The sequence below is a fragment of the Pristiophorus japonicus genome, chromosome 2, assembly GCF_044704955.1.
Source record: "Pristiophorus japonicus isolate sPriJap1 chromosome 2, sPriJap1.hap1, whole genome shotgun sequence".
Classification (NCBI taxonomy): Eukaryota; Metazoa; Chordata; class Chondrichthyes; family Pristiophoridae; genus Pristiophorus; species Pristiophorus japonicus.
Window position 1 is genome coordinate 154,886,874 of NC_091978.1, and position 18,986 is coordinate 154,905,859.

An 18,986-nucleotide genomic window follows, 5' to 3' on the forward strand; every position below is an offset into this window, starting at 1 on the left:
TACACCACATCCACTAGTTCTCCCTTGTCCACTCTGCTAGTTACATCCTCAAAAAATCCCAGAAAATTCATCAAGCATGATTTCCCTTTCATAAATCCATGCTGACTTGGACCGATCCTGTCTCTGCTTTCCAAATGCGCTGCTATTTCATCCTTAATGATTGATTCCAACATTTTCCCCACTACTGATGTCAGGCTAACCGGTCTATAATTACCCATTTTCTCTCTCCCTCCTTTTTTAAAAAGTGGTGTTACATTAGCTACCCTCCAGTCCATAGGAACTGATCCAGAGTCGATAGACTGTTGGAAAATGATCACCAATGCATCCACTATTTCTAGGGCTACTCTGGGATGCAGACTATCAGGCCCCGGGGATTTATCGGCCTTCAATTCCAATCAATTTTCCAAACACAATTTCCCACCTAATAAGGATATCCTGCAGTTTCTCCTTCTCACTAGACCCTCGGTCCCCTAGTACTTCCGGAAGGTTATTTGTGTCTTCCTTCATGAAGACAGAACCAAAGTATTTGTTCAATTGGTCTGCCATTTCTTTGTTCTCCCATTATAAATTCACCTGAATCCGACTGCAAGGGACCTACGTTTGTCTTAACTTATCTTTTTCTTTTCACATATTTATAGAAGCGTTTGCAGTCAGTTTTTATGTTAAAACAGCAACTACACTTCAAAAAAAAACTTCATTGGCTGTAAAGCAATTTGGGATGTCCGGTGGTCGTGAAGGACGTGATATAAATAGAAGTCGTTCTTTCTTTTAATATCTGCTAACATAAAATTCTGAGTGGCCTACTCCTGCACCTATTTTCTATGTTTCTATGTTTCTATTAATCGTTTTAATACTGTTTTTTATTACCGTTTCTTTTTTACTATTGGTGCTTATTAGTTGATCCTCTGTTTTCCTTTGGTACAAGAACAAATTGCATTTATGTAGCACTTGTATGGTAGAAAATATTGTCAGTTTCTTCAGAGGGATGAGCGAAAAATAAATGAAATAGCTAAAAGCTATAACAGAGCACCACGGAGATATAGTCTGTGAGTTGGGAGAGGTGACCAAAAGCTTGGCCAAATAGATTCGTTTTGGGAAGGTTTTTAAAGATGAAGAGAGAAAGATGAGAAGCGGAACAAAAATCTGGAGATGAGAATCTATGCAGGTGACGGCTCTGACAGCAGTAGTGGGGCAAACTGAGTATTTGTGACAAAAATCCAGAGTCAGATGATCAAACGATATTGGAGGGGATCTAAGGCTGGAGGAGCTTCTAGAAATTGACAGGGTGAGGCTGTGGAGGGAATCGAAGACCAGAATGTGTATCTTGCATTCTGTGCATTGGTGGACAGGGCGCCAAGGGAGGTGAGCAAGGACGGGTGATACTCAAGCAGAATTTAGTGCAGAACATAATGCAGGTTCCTGAGTTTGGATAAGCTGAAGTTTATGGAGATTAAGAAGAGAGCAAGGACAACATTGGAGAAATTAAGTCTAGAGGTGATAAAAGCTTGGCTAAGGGTTTCAGCAATGGTGAGAGGCAAGCAGTGTTGCAGAGGTGAAAGTAAGCAGCCTCTGCAATATATAAGATGTGGTGTTTGAAGCTCTACTCTGAGTCAATCAGAATTTATGACGGTGTCTGGAAATCATGGCATTAGTCTTGATCAGTTAGAAGCAACTTTTTATCCATGACTTGCTGTCAAACAGGACATGTACATAATTCACTAAAAACTATTGCACAGATACAAAAAGTAATCGAAAAGGCTGATGGAATATTGGCCTTTATCTCCAGACCCCATCTAGAGTATTGTGCTCAGTTTAAGGCGTTGAACGTCAGGAAAGATACATTGGCCTTGGCAGGGGTACAGTGCAGATTCATCAGAATGATATCAGGGCTTTAAGGGTTAAGTTATGACGACAGTTTACATAAACTTGGTTTGTGTTCCCTTGAGTTTAGACAGTCGAGAGGTGATTTAATTGAGGTGTTTAAAATGATTAAAAGGACTTCAGAGGTGACTGGAATCATTGCTGGAGATGCAGTGGTCAGACAGATTGAAGTGGAATCACATGAGGACAATTTTGTGCAGCTGGATTTCCAGCTTGGGAACCAGGAGGGATTGTTGAATGTGGAGGTTACTCCTGTAATCTATCCTTCCCACTCCTCTGTAAATAGAGACAACATTTCTTTAAGCATCTCTGTCATTTTATTCTCTTAGTTTAATATAATCATGCCTTCTTTGTCCCTTGGTGCTCGCTCCTAATTTAATTATCCTCCTGCTTCTGATGTGGTATTAAATGTTTTTGCTATTTCTCTTTAACTGCCAGTCTGCTTTCATACTTTTAGTCCCCCTAATCCCTCTTGGTTCCCTTCAATGTTTTTGGTCTTTCCTGGTTTTCTTCTGTATTACTTGCATTAACTTTATTGCACGCCTATTTCTTTAGACTTTAATTTTGACCTAATCTCATTCATCCATAACCTTGGGCCTAATACCTTTACTCATGTTTTAATGAAAACCTGGTCAGCTTGTGCTTTAATTATTTCCCATTGCTGGTCTGGTATTTTATCTCCCAACCTATTTGTCCAGTTAATTACTGCTCGGACTCTTCATTCCCCTAAAATTTGCTCTTCACCAGTCCAGCACCTTTATTCATTACATTTTTTTAAATCTCTTCAAACTATAAACCAATTGTGTTACTGCTCCAAATGTTCTACTTTGTGGTCACTTACTTGTTCACTTTATTGGTCAGTAGCAGGTCTAGTAATGAATTGTTGCTCATTGAATTTGTAAACTACAAACTTAAGGCCATAATAAGTGTTGCAGAGTCGCTTGCTGGTTTGTAATGTTACTGAACTGTGCAAAATATACTTTAGAAACATGGAAATTTACAGCGCAGAAGGAGACCATTTCGGCTCATGTCTGCGCCGGCCGACAAAGAGCCGCACGGCCCTTCGTCAGCAGCCCGAAAGGTTACATACAAACCCATGAACAATAACAGAAAGGCAAAGAGCACCCAGCCCAACCAGTCCACCCCACACTACTGCAACACCCTTATACTAAAAACATCTACACTCCACCCCAACTGGAGCCATGTGATCTCCTGGGAGGCAAAAACCAGATAAAAACCCACACCAATTTAGGGAGAAAAAATCTGGGAAAATTCTTCTCCGACCCATCCAGGCGATCGAATCTATTCGAGGAGATCACCCTGGCTGTATTCTGTTTCCTGCAGTACTAACCATTATATATGGCCAAAAGGTCATCTAGTCTAATCCCAATTATCAGCTCTAGGTTCGTACCCTGCAGGTTACGGCACTTTAAGTGCCCATCCAACCATCTCTTAAAAGTGGTGAAGGTTTCTGCATCCACCACTCTTTCAGGCAGCGAGTTCCAGATCCCCACAACCCTCTGTGTAAAGAAGCCCCCCCTCAAATCCCCTCTAAACCTTCCACCAACCACCTTAAAACTATGCCCCCTCGCAATAGCCCCCTCCACCAATGGAAATAGACCCTTACTATCCACTATGTCCAGGCCCCTCAATATTTTGTACACCTCAATGAGGTCTCCTCTCAACCTCCTCTATTCCAATGAGAACAAACCCAGCCTATCCAATCTGTCCTCATAACTAAGATACTCCATTCCAGGCAGCATCCTAGTAAATCTCCTCTGCACCCTCTCGAGTGCAATCACGTCCTTCCTAGAATATGGCAACCAGAACTGCATGCAGTATTCCAGCTGTGGTTAACCAAAGTATTTTACAATTTAAACATAACCTCCCTGCTCTTATATTCTATGCTTTGGCCAATAAAGGCAAGTATTCCATATACTTTCTTACCCACCTTATTCACCTGGCCTGCTACTTTCAGAGATCTGTGGACAAGCACTTCAGGTCCCTTTGTTCATCTACACTATTAAGTGGCCTATTGCTTAATGTGTATACCCTTTCCTTATTAGCCCTCCTAAAGTGCATCATCTCACACTTCTCTGAATTAAATTCCATTTGCCACTGCTCTGCCTACCTGACCAGTAGATTGATATCCTCCTGCAACTCATGACTTTCCTCTTCATTATCAACCACACAGCCAATTTTAGTGTCGTCTGCAAACTTCTTAATCATACTTCCTATATTCAAATTTAAATCGTTGATATATACCAGAAAAAGCAAGGGACCCAATACTGAGCCCTGTGGAACCCCACTGGAAACATCCTTCCAGTCACAAAAACATCCATCAATCATTACCCTTTGCTTCCTACCTCCAAGCCAATTTTGGATCCAACTTGCCACTTTGTCCTGGATCCCATGGGCTTTAACCATCATGACCAGTCTACCATGCGAGCCCTTATCAAAAGCCTTGCTAAAGTCCATATATACTACATCGTATGCATACTATCATCGACCCTCTTTGTTACCTCCTCAAAAAATTCAATCAGGTTAGTCAAACACGATCTTCCCTTAACAAATCCGTGCTGACTGTCCCTAATTAATCCTTGCCTTTCCAAATGCAGATTTATCCTGTCTTTCAGGATTTTTTCCAATAATTTTCCCACCACTGATGTTAGGCTGACAGGCTTGTAATTACTCGGCCTATCCCTTTTTCCCTTCTTAACCAAGGGTACTAAATTAGCAGTCCTCCAATCCTCCGGCACCATGCCCATATCCAAAAATGACAGGAAAATAATGGTCAAAGTCTCTGCTATTTCCTCTTTTACTTCGCTCACCAACCTGGAATGCATTTTGTTATGTATGTAAACTTGTATATACCTTGTACAGCTACCAGAGGGCTCATCCCCTTGAGTCCCAAGGGAGCACCAATCCCTTGGGAGCACAGGTACTTAAGGAGGCCTCACAGGTTGGAGAGGCACTTTGGAGACCTGCAATAAAAGACTAAGATCACACTTTTCTTTGAGCTCACAGACTCTTTATTCATATATAACAACTGGCGACAAGATACAGATGATGAACCCAACGATGCAGAGAAAAGTGGGCATCATGGAGAAATTCTCGGAGGGAGATGATTGGGAAACCTTCGTGGAGCGACTCGACCAATACTTCGTGGCCAACGAGCTGGAAGGAGAAGCGAACACTGCCAAACGAAGGGCGATTCTCCTCACTGTCCGCGGGGCACCAACGTATGGCCTCATTAAAAATTTGCTTGCTCCAGCAAAACCCACAGAGAAATTGTATGATGATTTGTGCACACTGGTCCGGGAGCATCTGAACCCGAAGGAAAGCGTTCTGATGGCAAGGTACCGGTTCTACATCTACAAAAGGTCTAAAGGCCAGGAAGTGGCGAATTATGTCGCCGAGCTAAGACGCCTTGCAGGACATTGCAAATTTGAAGGACCTTTAGAGCACATGCTCAGAGACTTTTTCGTATTTGGCATTGGCCATGAAGTGATACTTCGCTGTAGAGTGATACTTTTGACTGTAGAGACCCCAACCTTGAGTAAGGCCATAGCGATAGCCCAGGCGTTCATTGCCACCAGTGACAATACTAAGCAAATCTCTCAGCACATGAGTGCTGCTACAAGTACTGTGAACAAAGTGATGATTTCAAATCGCAACGTACAGGGCAGGCCCCACATGCCTGCAGATGCACGTCCGCAGATGTCTGAGTCCACCATCAAGAGTGATGAATGCAAGGCCATTAACACCTTGGCGCTGTGGGGGTGATCATTGTTTCCATTCATGCCGATTCAAAGGATACGTTTGCAAGGGCTGTGGAACAATGAGATACCTCCATATGTATGTGCAGGCGAGCTGCAAACCCTGTTAATCCTGCAAACCACCATGTTGCAGTGGAGGACAGGTCCACGGTGGATCATGACGAACCAGAGCCTCATACCGAGGAGGCAGAGGTATATGAGGTGCACACATTTATCACAAAGTGTTCCCTGATAATGCTGAAGGTTGAATTAAATGGACTCCTGGTGTTAATGGAGCTGGACACAGGCGCGAGCCAGTCCATTTTGAGCAAAAAGACTTTCTATAAATTGTGGTGCAGCAAGGCCTCAAGGCCAATCTTGACTCCCATTTGCACGAAACTGAGAACTTACACAAAGGAACCGGCAGTGCTACTGTAAAGATCTCCTACGATGGAGCAGTGCATAAGCTACCACTCTGGGTGGTACTGGGCGATGGTCCCACGTTGCTCGGCAGGAGCTGGCTGGGAAAGATACGCTGGAACTGGGACGACGTCCAAGCGCTTTCGTCCGCTGACGACACTTTGTGTGCCCAGGTCTTAAACAAGTTCCTTTCGAGCCAGTCATTGGGAAGTTCCAAGGAGCAAAAGTGCAGATCCACCTAATTTCTGGGGCGCGACCCATCCATTACAAGGTGAGAGCAGTACCGTACATGATGAGAGAAAGGGTAGAGATCAAGCTAGACTGGCTGCAATGAGAGGGCATCATTTCACCGATTGAATTCAACGAGTGGGCCACTTCGATTGTTCCAGTCCTCAAGGGAGACGGCACCGTCAGAATCTGTGGTGATTACAAAGTAACTATTAATCGTTTATCCCTGCAGGATCAATACCCACTACCAAAGGCTGATGACCTTTTTGCTACGATAGCGGGAGCGAAGACGTTCACGAAGCTGGACTTGACCTCGGCCTACATGACGCAGGAGCTGGAGGAATCATTGAAGGGCCTCACCTACATCAGCACGCTCAAAGCTATCTTCATTTATAACAGATGCCCGTTTGGAATTCGATCAGCCGCGGCGATATTCCAGAGAAACATGGAAAGCTTACTGAAGTCGGTCCCGCGCATGGTGGTCTTCCAGGATGACATCTTGGTTGCAGGTCGGGACACAGTCGAGCATCTACAGAACCTAGAGGAGGTTCTTAGTCGACTTAACCGCGTGGGGCTCAGGTTGCAATGCTCGAAGTGCATTTTCCTGGCGCCTGAAGTGGAGTTCCTGGGGAGAAGAATCGTGGCGGACGGCATCAGGCCCACCGATTCAAACACCATGAAGTGCTGTGCGGAGTGAGTGCTGCCTTGTTGGAGTTGGCATCTTTCAGTTGTTTGTTTTAAAATGGATGTTAAAGATTCCATGACACTATTTGAAGAGCAGAGAGGCCTCCCAATGTCCTGGCCAACAATCATCCTTCAATCCAAAAAAAAATGCAGATTAACTAGCCATTTATCTCATTCTTCTATCTGGCATCTTGCTGTGCATAAAATGACTACCCTATTTGCCGACAAGATAATTCACATCCTCAGGACAACCCAAAATACTTCCTAGTCTATATATTTTTTTTAACTTGCTACATCATAAAAAAACATTGTTCAAATTTATTCGTTGTTATAAAATCTCTGAAATTGAAAAATGTCCTTTTTTGTTTTCCTTGAATAAGAATATTACCAATAAAACTTGCCATAACCCTCACAGTTAATTTTGGTATCAAGTTTGTGCAAATGGTACGCTAGCTTTTGAGGTTTGGTGTTGCACATCATCGGACATTCACAACTGCAACCATAGCAGTTTTCTTTTCAGTAAACCTGATTTTTTTTTTAAACCATCAGCTCAAAGGAGGCACTAAAGATGATCCAGCTATATCTTCTTGATTTCCACTATACCTCTAATAGCTTTCATACATCTTTTTCTTTCTACAGGTAGAGTCACACCTGAACAGCTCAACTCATATGTCCAGTTATTTAAGAGCAATTTGAAAGCTTTGGAGAATCACTGTGGGCTCTTGCAACTTACCATGGCAACAGTGCAGACATTGGGACACACGTGCTACTCAAAATGGGACAACTTCCTTGCTTTTGAAAGGCTGCTGTTGCAGGTTTGGTGTTATTTACTTTTATTTTTCAATGGCTATTTCAACATTGCATGCACAATGGACTTATCCGTAAGAGTTGAATCTGGCATATGCACTGGAATGATCCCAGGTTCACTTTATCCTTCTCTTCCGCTACCTGTACTTAGTCAGTTGATCTCAGCTGGATGGCAGTAGAGGTATGACAACTGGTTCAGTGCCTCAGCTTAGACAGGGAACAATTTGGTTCAGGCTCCACACTACTGATCACTATCCAGCGACCCCTGCTGGAAATGCATGTGTCTGGTGAGGATTGAATTGGACTACGATCATTAACTGTCAGGCCTCCCACGTATATAATGGACACCCAGCAAGGAGCCAGTGCCTTCAAGAGGTTAGGAGAGAAAATTGGTGGGAACAGTTCAAACTACTCCATGATATGGTCTCCAATTTATCCATCTCTGCTCTTGAGCCATCACTGCTCTATCAATTTAATTGTGATGTTATAATAAAATACAAGATGCAAAATGAGTGAGGAAGAGAAAATGAAAGGCTTCTGGTGTGTAGTTTTGATTAAGTAGTAGAGTAGTAGTATCATAGGCTAGAAATTGATCAAAGACCACCACCGCCCGTTTACTGCACATAAAACCGCTAAGATTCTGCAATTAACGCCAGTGGAAAATTGATCAAAAAATAGAAACAAAAACACCCGGCGGAGAAAATGGGCATTGCACGTTGATTCTTGGCGGTCCTGGCCTGGTCAAATTAAGTCTGAGGCTACAGTCGGCCTAGGGAGGGGGGAAAACACGAAAAATATTTTTTCAACAAATAAAAAAAAAAACATCAGAAAACATTTTAACAGAATCGCAACAAAAGAATTAAAAAAAAAAAGTTCAATTACCTTTTTATGCAGGGTTTCACACCTACCGTCCATCGAAAGGCTGCTTCAACTGGACGTTTTTTTTTGCAGAAGTACGGATCACCGCTCAAACTCGGGTGGGAGCGGTTTTCCCAATGTTGCACGCTGGCAATCTTCTCTCCAGCGGTATTCCAAAACCGCCGGTGTCAGTCCCTGATGAAATTCCCAACGAATGACAGACCGCCCAAAACAAGGAAATACCGCCGAGAAACGCGGCAGTAGGCTGATCAATTTCGAGCCCCATGTCTTTCCAAAATGCAAACTAAAGGAAGATTTTCTGTCTGTTGGCTGACAACAATAACAACTTGTATTTGTTTAGCACCTTTAATGTAGCCCAAAGGCACTTCACAGGAGTATCATAAGACACTGACACTGAGCCACATAAGAAGAAATGTGTCTGGTGAGTCTTGAATTGGACTACGATCATGTATCCCACATGTATAATGGACACCCAGCAAGGAGCCAGTGCCTTCTGATGAAGGGTCGTCGACCCGAAAAGTTAACTCTGCTTTCTCTCCAGAGATGCTGCCTGATCCGCTGAGATTTCCAGCATTTTCTGTTTTTATTCCAGATTCCAGCATCGCGGTATTTTGTTTTTCTATATATAAAGGAGAAATTAGGGCAGGTGACCAAAAGCTTGGTCAAAGAGGTAGGTTTTAAGGAGCGTCTTAAAGGAGGATAGAAAGGCGAAGAGGTTTAGGCAGGGAGTTCGAGAGCTTCGAGCCCAGGCAACAGAGAAGGCATTGAAGAGAGGAGGAATAAATTGATTGCCTTGGGTTTCCATTGAAGGAATTACTTTTTGGGCACCATAGAAACCTAGAAACACAGAAAATGGGTGCAGGAGTAGGCCATTCGGCCCTTCGAGCCTGCACCATCATTCAATAAGATCATCGCTGATCAATATTGTAACTGAAAGTAATTGGTAGAAGCAGTTTAACCAAGTAGCATTTAACATATTTGTATCTAACTTTACATTTGGCCTAGATTTTCTGCACAATCCTCTCCCCTCCAGCTCACTTCACAGCTGAAGTTGAGCGGGAATGGGCACAAATTTGCTTGGATTGGATTCTGTCACTTCCTGGACTTTTCCCCCTTCCCCGCGCTGCCCCCCCCCCCCCCCCCCCCCCCATGCCCCCAATCTCTGGCTGGACCCAGCAGCCTAAAATGCACCTGCTCATATCCAAAATGAAGAAACTGTTGCCTCTGCTATATTTTCAGCTCATTGCACCAACTGACTAGTAGTCACTGGAGTTACCCTTTAGGTCCCAGCACCCAGCATTCAAAGGTCAGCAGAGGAAGAATAATTAAGGGGCCTGTGTTAGTGCTCTGAGGGCAGTTATGCACACCAGCAATAGCAACAAACATTTAGAAGAGAAGAAAAATATTTTTTCCTGGCAACTCGGTTTACCTGCTTCCACTCACTACGGCAGGGCCCTGAGGGCTATCACAGCATATCTACATCCCAGAATTACGTGACTCCCTGGCATAAGCTTGGAGCCCTGCCTCCATTTGCAAATGATTCCAGGACGAATGTCCCGTTCCATCAGAGATGAAAAGTACATGCAATACATCTTCAGGGTTTATTAAATTACCGTTTTAGATGGTGCACAATCTATTGTCAAACAATTGATGTATTCATTTTCTGCTTTAAATCTTAAATTACATCTCTGTAAAAATCCTGCAAGGGCGATTTGATGCTGCTGCTGAAAACAGTACCATGGCGTGTGTCATTAGAAGGAAAGGATTACCTTTGGGTCTAAAGATTGTATATTCAAGCTCCACACCAAGACTTGTGCACATAATCTGGCTTTAAATTGCAGTTCAGTACTGATTGGCAGATTATTGAAGGTGCCCTATTTCAGATTAAACTTCAATCTGAGGTCCTTCTTACAATTTGAGCTACTCCAGATACCTTTCCTACTGCCCAAAGCAAAAGTCAGTTCTCATTGCAAACTCATACTTCCTTTGAGTTGAAGCTATAAGTGTGCACGAAGTAATCTGGGATGCCTTGCCCTGGGTAAGCAGCTCACTTTTTTTTTGTCATGAGATTACACACAGATTTATAGTACCTGCTGACGTCACCGGAAGATGATCAGTATCAGACATGCTAGACGCATTCAAGCAGATGGGACTACCTAATAAATTTAACTCCTGTTCCAATTATTTACTACAACAAGCAGTAACAGTGAGTTGTTAAGAGTCTGTTTTAATGACACAGCAGCTTTGAACCAGTTCACAAGAAGGTATACAAACCCATCAATTGAGTTGCTTTGAAAGGCTTTCATTACCGACCTTGCAAACAAAAGATGGACAAACAGTTCTCAGAAAGGGAGTAGCCACATGATCCATACCAGTTACAATTTTTCTCAGAAATACTTCAAAGCCCTGACCAATGGAGTTGCATCTTTCCCCCCCCCCAAGTCTATTGTGGCCAAGTCAAAATCATATCTAACTAATATGTCAAAAGTGTCCAGTCCTTTGTACCCATAAAACCCTTTGAAATATAGTGTTGTCTTTGTGAAGTCAATCTGAGAGAGAGGGCATTTAATTCAATGAACAACTACCTCCAGCATTCAACCCTCAACCAATACTACCAAAAAGAGATGAGCTGGTATTCATCTCAATGTGGTTTATGGAACATTGTTGGCAAAGAATGGCTGCTGCATTTGTCTATATAATTAATATTATGTTACAACAGTAATTCATTACATAAGTACTTTGGGACATTTCAGTATTGTAAGGCAAAGTATAAAGTATGTTTAGAGCCACATACTTTTCCACAGAGACAAATCGAGCAGGTTATTTTCGATGATGAACCTGTATAAAATATTGGTTCGGCCCCAACTGGAGTACTGTGTCCAATTCTGGGCATCGCACTTTAGGAAGGATGTGAAGGCCTTAGAGAGGATGCAGAAAAGATTTACGAGAATGATTCCAGGAATGAGGGACTTCATTGATAGACTGGGTAAGGTGGGGTTGTTCTCCTTACAGCAGAGAAGATTGAGAGGAGCTTTGATTGCGGTGTGCAAAATCATGAGGGGTCTGGACAGAGTCGATAGAGAGAAACTGTTCCCATTGATAGAAGGGTCGAGATTTAAAGTGATTGGCAAAAGAACCAAAGGCGAAATAAGAAAAAACTTTTTTGCACTGCCTGAAAGGGTGGAGGAGGCAGACTCAATACACCAGAGGATTGGAGTATTTTTAAACTATTTTAGAAGAATGAGGTTGTAATTCTCTTTAGCCTAAATGAATACTACTGACCTGCAGGATGACCTAAACATGGAACATCACTTGTCTGAACAGATCTTCATCTTCATTCAGCTGAACGAACTTCAAAGGGTTAACACAAATGCATTTTGAGCGTTAATTTAAAGTACCTATTGGAGATCAGTGAAAAGATTTCACTTTTCTGTTTCAATATTTGATGTCAATTTTTTTGCGTACATAAGAACATAAGAAATAGGAACAGGAGTACGCCATACGGCCCCTCGAGCCTGCTCCACCATTCAATAAGATCATGGCTGATCTGATCATGGACTCAGCTCAACTTCCCTGCCCGTTCCCCATAACCCCTTATCATTTAAGAAACTGTCTATTTCTGTCTTAAATGTATTTAATGTCCCAGCTTTGACAGCTCTCTGAGGCAGCGAATTCCACAGATTTACAACCCTCAGAAGAAATTTCTCCTCATCTCTGTTTTAAATGGGCGACCCCTTATTCTAAGATCATGCCCTCTGGTTCTAGTCTCCCCCATTAGTGAAAACATCCTCTCTGCATCCATCTTATCAAGCCCCCTCATAATCTTATACCTTTCAATAAGATCACCTCTCATTCTTCTGAATTCAAATGAGTAGAGGCCCAACCTACTCAACCTTTCCTCATAAGTCAACCCCCTCATCCCTGGAATCAACCTCGTGAACCTTCTCTGAACTGCCTCTAAAGGAAGTATATCCTTTCGTAAATATGGAAACCAAAACTGCACACAGTATTCCAGGTGTGGCCTCACCAATACCTTACATAGATGTAGCAAGACTTCCCTGCTTTTATACTCGATCCCCTTTGCAATAAAGGCCAATATACCATTGGCCTCCCTGATCACTTGCTGTACCTGCATACTATCTTTTTGTGTTTCATGCACAAGTGCTCCCCAGGTTCCGCTGTACTGCTGCACTTTGCAATCTTTCTCCATTTAAATAATAACTTGCTCTTTGATTTTTTTCTGCCAAAGTGCATGACCTCACACTTTCCAACATTGTACTCCATCTGCCAAATTTTTGCCCACTCACTTAGCCTGTCTATGTCCTTTTGCAAATATAAAAAAGCACAGGTTGAATCTCCCTTATCGGGCAACCTCAAGACCGAGCCTGTTCCGAACGAGGGATTTTGCCAGATATGGGGTGGTCACGTGTTTGGATGGGCTGCGCCTTTAAGTGCTGTTGCTGGGGTAAGTATGTGTGTGCGCCGCTTGGCTGGACTGACAGTCAGTCAGCCAATCAGTGTGCAAGGGGCCTCAAAGAGCCAGCGAGCGCCAAAGAGTCGGCGGGCCTCAAAGAGTAGGCCCGACCCCCCCGGAGGGAGTGCTGTGGGGAAGAGCAGCTGGCCCGAGGACTGTGACTGCAGGAGTGCCAGCAAAGCGATGAGGAGGAGGCAGCCGATTGATGAGAAAGATTATACTGGTGAGTTGGATTTTGACAGTCGCGTTCTGCATATGTGCCACCCGCTGGCCGGGAATGGTCCCGGACGAGGTGTGGTGCCAGATAAGGGCGTCCCGGATAAGAACATAAGAACATAAGAATTAGGAATAGGAGTAGGCCATCTAGCCCCTCGAGCCTGCTCCGCCATTCAATAAGATCATGGCTGATCTGGCCGTAGACTCAGCTCCACTTACCCGCCCTCTCCCCGTAACCCTTAATTCCCTTATTGGTTAAAAATCTATCTATCTGTGACTTGAATACATTCAATGAGCTAGCCTCAACTGCTTCCTTGGGCAGAGAATTCCACAGATTCACAACCCTCTGGGAGAAGAAATTCCTTCTCAACTCAGTTTTAAATTGGCTCCCCCGTATTATGAGGCTGTGTCCCCTAGTTCTAGTCTCCCCTACCAGTGGAAACAACCTCTCTGCCTCTATCTTGTCTATCCCTTTCATGATTTTAAATGTTTCTTTAAGATCACCCCTCATCCTTCTGAACTCCAACGAGTAAAGACCCAGTCTACTCAATCTATCATCATAAGGTAACCCCCTCATCTCCGGAACCAGCCTAGTGAATCGTCTCTGTACCCCCTCCAAAGCCAGTATATCCTTCCTTAAGTAAGGTGACTAAAACTGCACGCAGTACTCCAGGTGCGGCCTTACCAATACCCTATACAGTTGCAGCAGGACCTCCCTGCTTTTGTACTCCATCCCTCTCGCAATGAAGGCCAACATTCCATTCGCCTTCCTGATTACCTGCTGCACCTGCAAACTAACTTTTTGGGATTCATGCACAAGCACCCCCAGGTCCCTCTGCACCTCAGCATGTTGTAATTTCTCCCTATTCAAATAATATTCCCTTTTACTGTTTTTTTTCCCAAGGTGGATGACCTCACACTTTCCGACATTGTATTCCATCTGCCAAACCTTAGCCCATTCGCTTAACCTATCCAAATCTCTTTGCAGCCTCTCTGTGTCCTCGACACCACCCGCTTTCCCACTAATCTTAGTGTCATCTGCATATTTTGTTACACTACACTCTGTCCCCTCTTCCAGGTCATCTATGTATATTGTAAACAGTTGTGGTCCCAGCACCGATCCCTGTGGCACACCACTAACCACCGATTTCCAACCCGAAAAGGACCCATTTATTCTGACTCTCTGCTTTCTGTTCGCCAGCCAATTCTCTATCCATGCTAATACATTTCCTCTGACTCCGCGTACCTCTATCTTCTGCAGTAACCTTTAGTGTGGCACGTTGTCGAATGCCTTTTGGAAATCTAAATACACCACATCCATCAGTACACCTCTATCTACCATGCTCGTTATATCCTCAAAGAATTCCAGTAAATTAGTTAAACATGATTTCCCCTTCATGAATCCATGCTGTGTCTGCTTGATTGCACTATTCCTATCTAGATGTCCCGCTATTTCTTCCTTAATGATAGTTTCAAGCATTTTCCCCACTACAGATGTTAAACTAACCGGCCTATAGATAAGAGAGGTTCAACCTGTATTTCAATTGCATTTAATGCTAATTAATGTACTCGTACAAAGATTACAATTAATTTTCATTTGGGTCGCTTTAGATTATATTATTTTGATTGTTTATATTTTAAATTCTGTTTCAGTGTTGATCCATCAATTTGATCAGTCTTACAGGCCCTTAAGATTAGGTACAGCGATAGAAGCGATTGTGAGCCATTTCTGCACAGTACATTGTAAAGGAAAAGCTGAGGGCCACTGGCAAATTTATTATTTTGAACTATTTTTCATGCGTAAATCAGCATTTGTATTTTTAATTGTTTATACAGAGTCTTCATCAGTGCTAGCCTAGTAAGAATTTTGTTGAGGTAAAACTAATGTTAAACAGTTATTTTATATTTTTGCAAGTTTTTCGACAAAGTGTGGAATCTTTTTCTCTTTTTTTAAGCAGTCAGCTGATATAGTTCTGATGGAAAAGGCTGTGAACTATGTGAGGAATTGGGTTGACTCATGCTCTGATTGTCCTTTAACTCTAGGAAAGTGCCTGGTCTCCAGTTGCCACTTCCCAATGATTATATTGCCAAGATTCATAGCATCATCCTGAATCCTACCATTTTATGACTTCATGGGCAACCCATTGTGCAACTGAAACCCAATTTATTTTACATTTACATAAGATTTTGTTGATCCTTTCTTGGCCTCTTGGTTAAGATCAAACATAGTGAAGTTTATAGTATTTATTTTCTCCTCGTTCCCTTAACATTTCTCTTTCTTTGATCTGCTTCCCTCTGATTGTGTAACACACTTTTTCCGATTGGCAAATCAATGAGCAGTTAATGTGCTACTAATGCTCTGCCGATATCACTCATAACTATCAGAGGGAATGGTATTTAGTTGTCTTTTTGACGACCAGATGTTGGATCAAGAAAATGGTGTAAAAACAAAAACTGCAGTTGTAAACCTACAATCAACCATCATGGCAGAGCACATTAGTTCATCAGCACTTTGTGCCACTCACAAACCAAAGTGACACGAACTGTTTTATATGCATATTATTTCTTAACTCTTGACTTTGTTGACGGCTTTATTGTATTGTGATATAAAAAGGTAGTTCAAACTGTACAAATGTTTTCATAGCATCACTGTACACTTTGTGTTGGTGTTTAAAATTACAATGGGATTTTTCCTTGTACGTTGTGGGAGGAAGTGTCAGGACAGTAAAGCACGAATCAAAATCAAATACAGCTAAGTAAAACTTATATGCACGTCATCTTTTCAATTTCATTCTTGGAAAATTGTATATGCGCATAATAAATTTGCTTCAATGCCTGTTGTACCACTTCTGCACCTCTCCTCGCTTGTGTCTAGATTTGTGCCCAAGAAAGTAAAACACAAACGGGGTGTTGCTGCAAGTTTACCCTGCAATGCTGCAATCTAGATGTCGGGCAGATTTGAGGACCAAGATATGGATGAAATACAGAAAGGATACTTTGCTTCTGCTTTTACTATTGAGGAGGATGCTCAGATCATAGTAGATAGGGGTGCTCCTAAAATTGTTCCCATGGGCTCAAAATTGCTCAGGAGTTGCGCCGTTTCTTTTTTGGAACAACTTGATTTTTCTGGAGTATCTTAAAAATCGCCATTTTGCACATTCAGTTTGCGCCAGTGTAAGTGAATTTGTTAGAATTTGTTTTGTTTCGTTTCATTTTTTTCAAAAGGGGGCATTACCAACCACCTATGCCCGTTTTGGCCATTTAGGTCACTTTGGACTGCTAATAGTTACTCCAAACTAACTTTGGCTAGCTTATGTGGCCACTTGTGGCCGCACAGAAAACCCTTGCGGAGAGTTAAGAAATAGAAAATAGGTGCAGGAGTAGGCCATTCGGCCCTTCGAGCCTGCACCACCATTCAATAAGATCATGGCTGATCATTCCCTCAGTACCCCTTTCCTGCTTTCTCTCCATACCCCTTGATCCCCTTAGCCGTAATGGCCATATCTAACTCCCTCTTGAATATATCCAATGAACTGGCATCAACAACTCTCTGCGGCAGGGAATTCCACAGGTTAACAACTCTCTGAGTGAAGAAGTTTCTCCTCATCTCAGTCCTAAATGGCCTACCCCTTATCCTGGGACGATGTCCCCTGGTTCTGGACTTCCCCAACATCGGGAACATTCTTCCCGCATCTAACCTGTCCAGTCCCGTCAGAATCTTATTTGTTTCTTTGAGATCCCCTCTCATCCTTCTAAACTCCAATGTATAAAGACCCAGTTGATCCAGTCTCTCCTCGTATGTCAGTCCTGCCATCCCGGGAATCAGTCTGGTGAATCTTCGCTGCACTCCCTCAATAGCAAGAACGTCCTTCCTCAGATTAGGAGACCAAAACTGAACACAATATTCCAGATGAGGCCTCACCAAGGTCCTGTACAACTGCAGTAAGATCTCCCTGCTCCTATACTCAAATCCCCTTGCTATGAAGGCCAACATACCATTTACCTTCTTCACCACCTGCTGTACCTGCATGCCAACTTTCAATGACTGATAAACCATGATACCCAAGCCTCGTAGCACCTCCCCTTTTCCTAATCTGCCGCCATTCAGATGATAATCTGTCTTCGTGTTTTTGCCCCCAAAGTGGATAACCTCACATTTATCCACATTATATTGCATCTGCCATGCATTTGCCCACTCGCCTAACCTGTCCAAGTTACCCTGCAGCCTCTTAGCGTCCCCCTCACAGCTCACACCGCCACCTCTGCAAACATGGAGATATTACACTCAATTCCTTCATCTAAATCATTGATGTATATTGTAAAGAGCTGGGGTCCCAGCACTGAGCCCTGCGGCACTCCACTTGTCACTGCCTGCCATTCTGAAAAGGACCCGTTTATCCCGACTCTCTGCTTCCTGTCTGCCAACCAGTTCTCTATCCACATCAGTATATTACCCCCAATACCATCTGCTTTGATTTTGCACACCAATCTCGTGTGTGGGACCTTGTCAAAAGCCCTTTGAAAGTCCAAATACACCACGTCCACTGGTTCTCGCTTGCCCACTCTACTAGTTAGATCCTCAAAAAATTCCAGAAGGTTTGTCAAGCATGATTTCCCCTTCATAAATCCATGCTGTCTTGGACCGATCCTGTCACTGCTTTCCAAATGCGCTGCTATTTCATCATTAATAATTGATTCCAAAATTTCCCCACTACTGATGTCAGGCTAACCGGTCTATAATTACCCGCTTTCTCTCTCCCTCCCTTTTTAAAAAGTGGTGTTACATTTGCTACCCTCCAGTCCATAGGAACTGATCCAGAGTCGATAGACTGTTGGAAAATGATCACCAATGCATCCACTATTTCTATGGCCACTTACTTAAGTATCTGGGATGCAAACTATCAGGCCCCCAGGATTTATCGGCCTTCAATCCCATCAATTTCCCGAACACAATTTCCCGCCTAATAAGGATATCCTTCAGTTTCTCCTTCTCACTAGACCCTCGGTCCCCTAGCATTCCCGGAAGGTTATTTGTGTCTTCCTTCGTGAAGACAGAAACGAAGTATTTGTTCATTTGGTCTGCCATTTCTTTGTTCTTCATTATAAATTCACCTGAATCCAACTGCAAGGGACCTACGTTTGTCTTCACTAATCTTTTTCTCTTCACATATCTATAGAAGCTTTTGCAGTCAGTTTTTATGTTCCCGGCAAGCTTCTTCTCGTACTCTATTTTCCCCTTCTTAATTAAACCCTTTGTCCTCTTCTGCTGAATTCTAAATTTCTCCCAGTCCTCAGGTTTGCTGCTTTTTCTGGCCAATTTATATGCTGCTTTTTCTGGCCAATTTATATGCCTCTTCCTTGGATTTAACACTCTCCTTAATTTCCCTTGTTAGCCACGGTTGAGCCACCTTCCCCGTTTTAGTTTTACTTCAGACAGGGCTGAAGTTCATCCATGTGATCTTTAAATATTTGCCATTGTCTATCCACCGTCAACCCTTTAAGTATAATTTGCCAGTCTATTCTAGCCAATTCACGCCTCAAACCATCAAAGTTAGCTTTCCTTAAGTTTAGGACCCTAGTTTTTGAATTAACTGTGTCACTATCCATCTTAATAAAGAATTCTACCATATTATGGTCAC

The 18,986-nt window shown here is 42.9% G+C and overlaps 1 protein-coding gene across 1 annotated transcript in view; it reads left to right on the plus strand.

Annotated features, from left to right (window-relative positions):
- Positions 1-18,986, plus strand: part of scfd2 (sec1 family domain containing 2) — a 544,849-nt gene that overhangs the window by 111,539 nt on the left and 414,324 nt on the right. Inside the window, exon 4 of the mRNA XM_070870049.1 lies at positions 7,611-7,786. Coding sequence (XP_070726150.1) covers positions 7,611-7,786 — 176 coding nt within the window. The remainder of the gene's footprint in view (positions 1-7,610; positions 7,787-18,986) is intronic.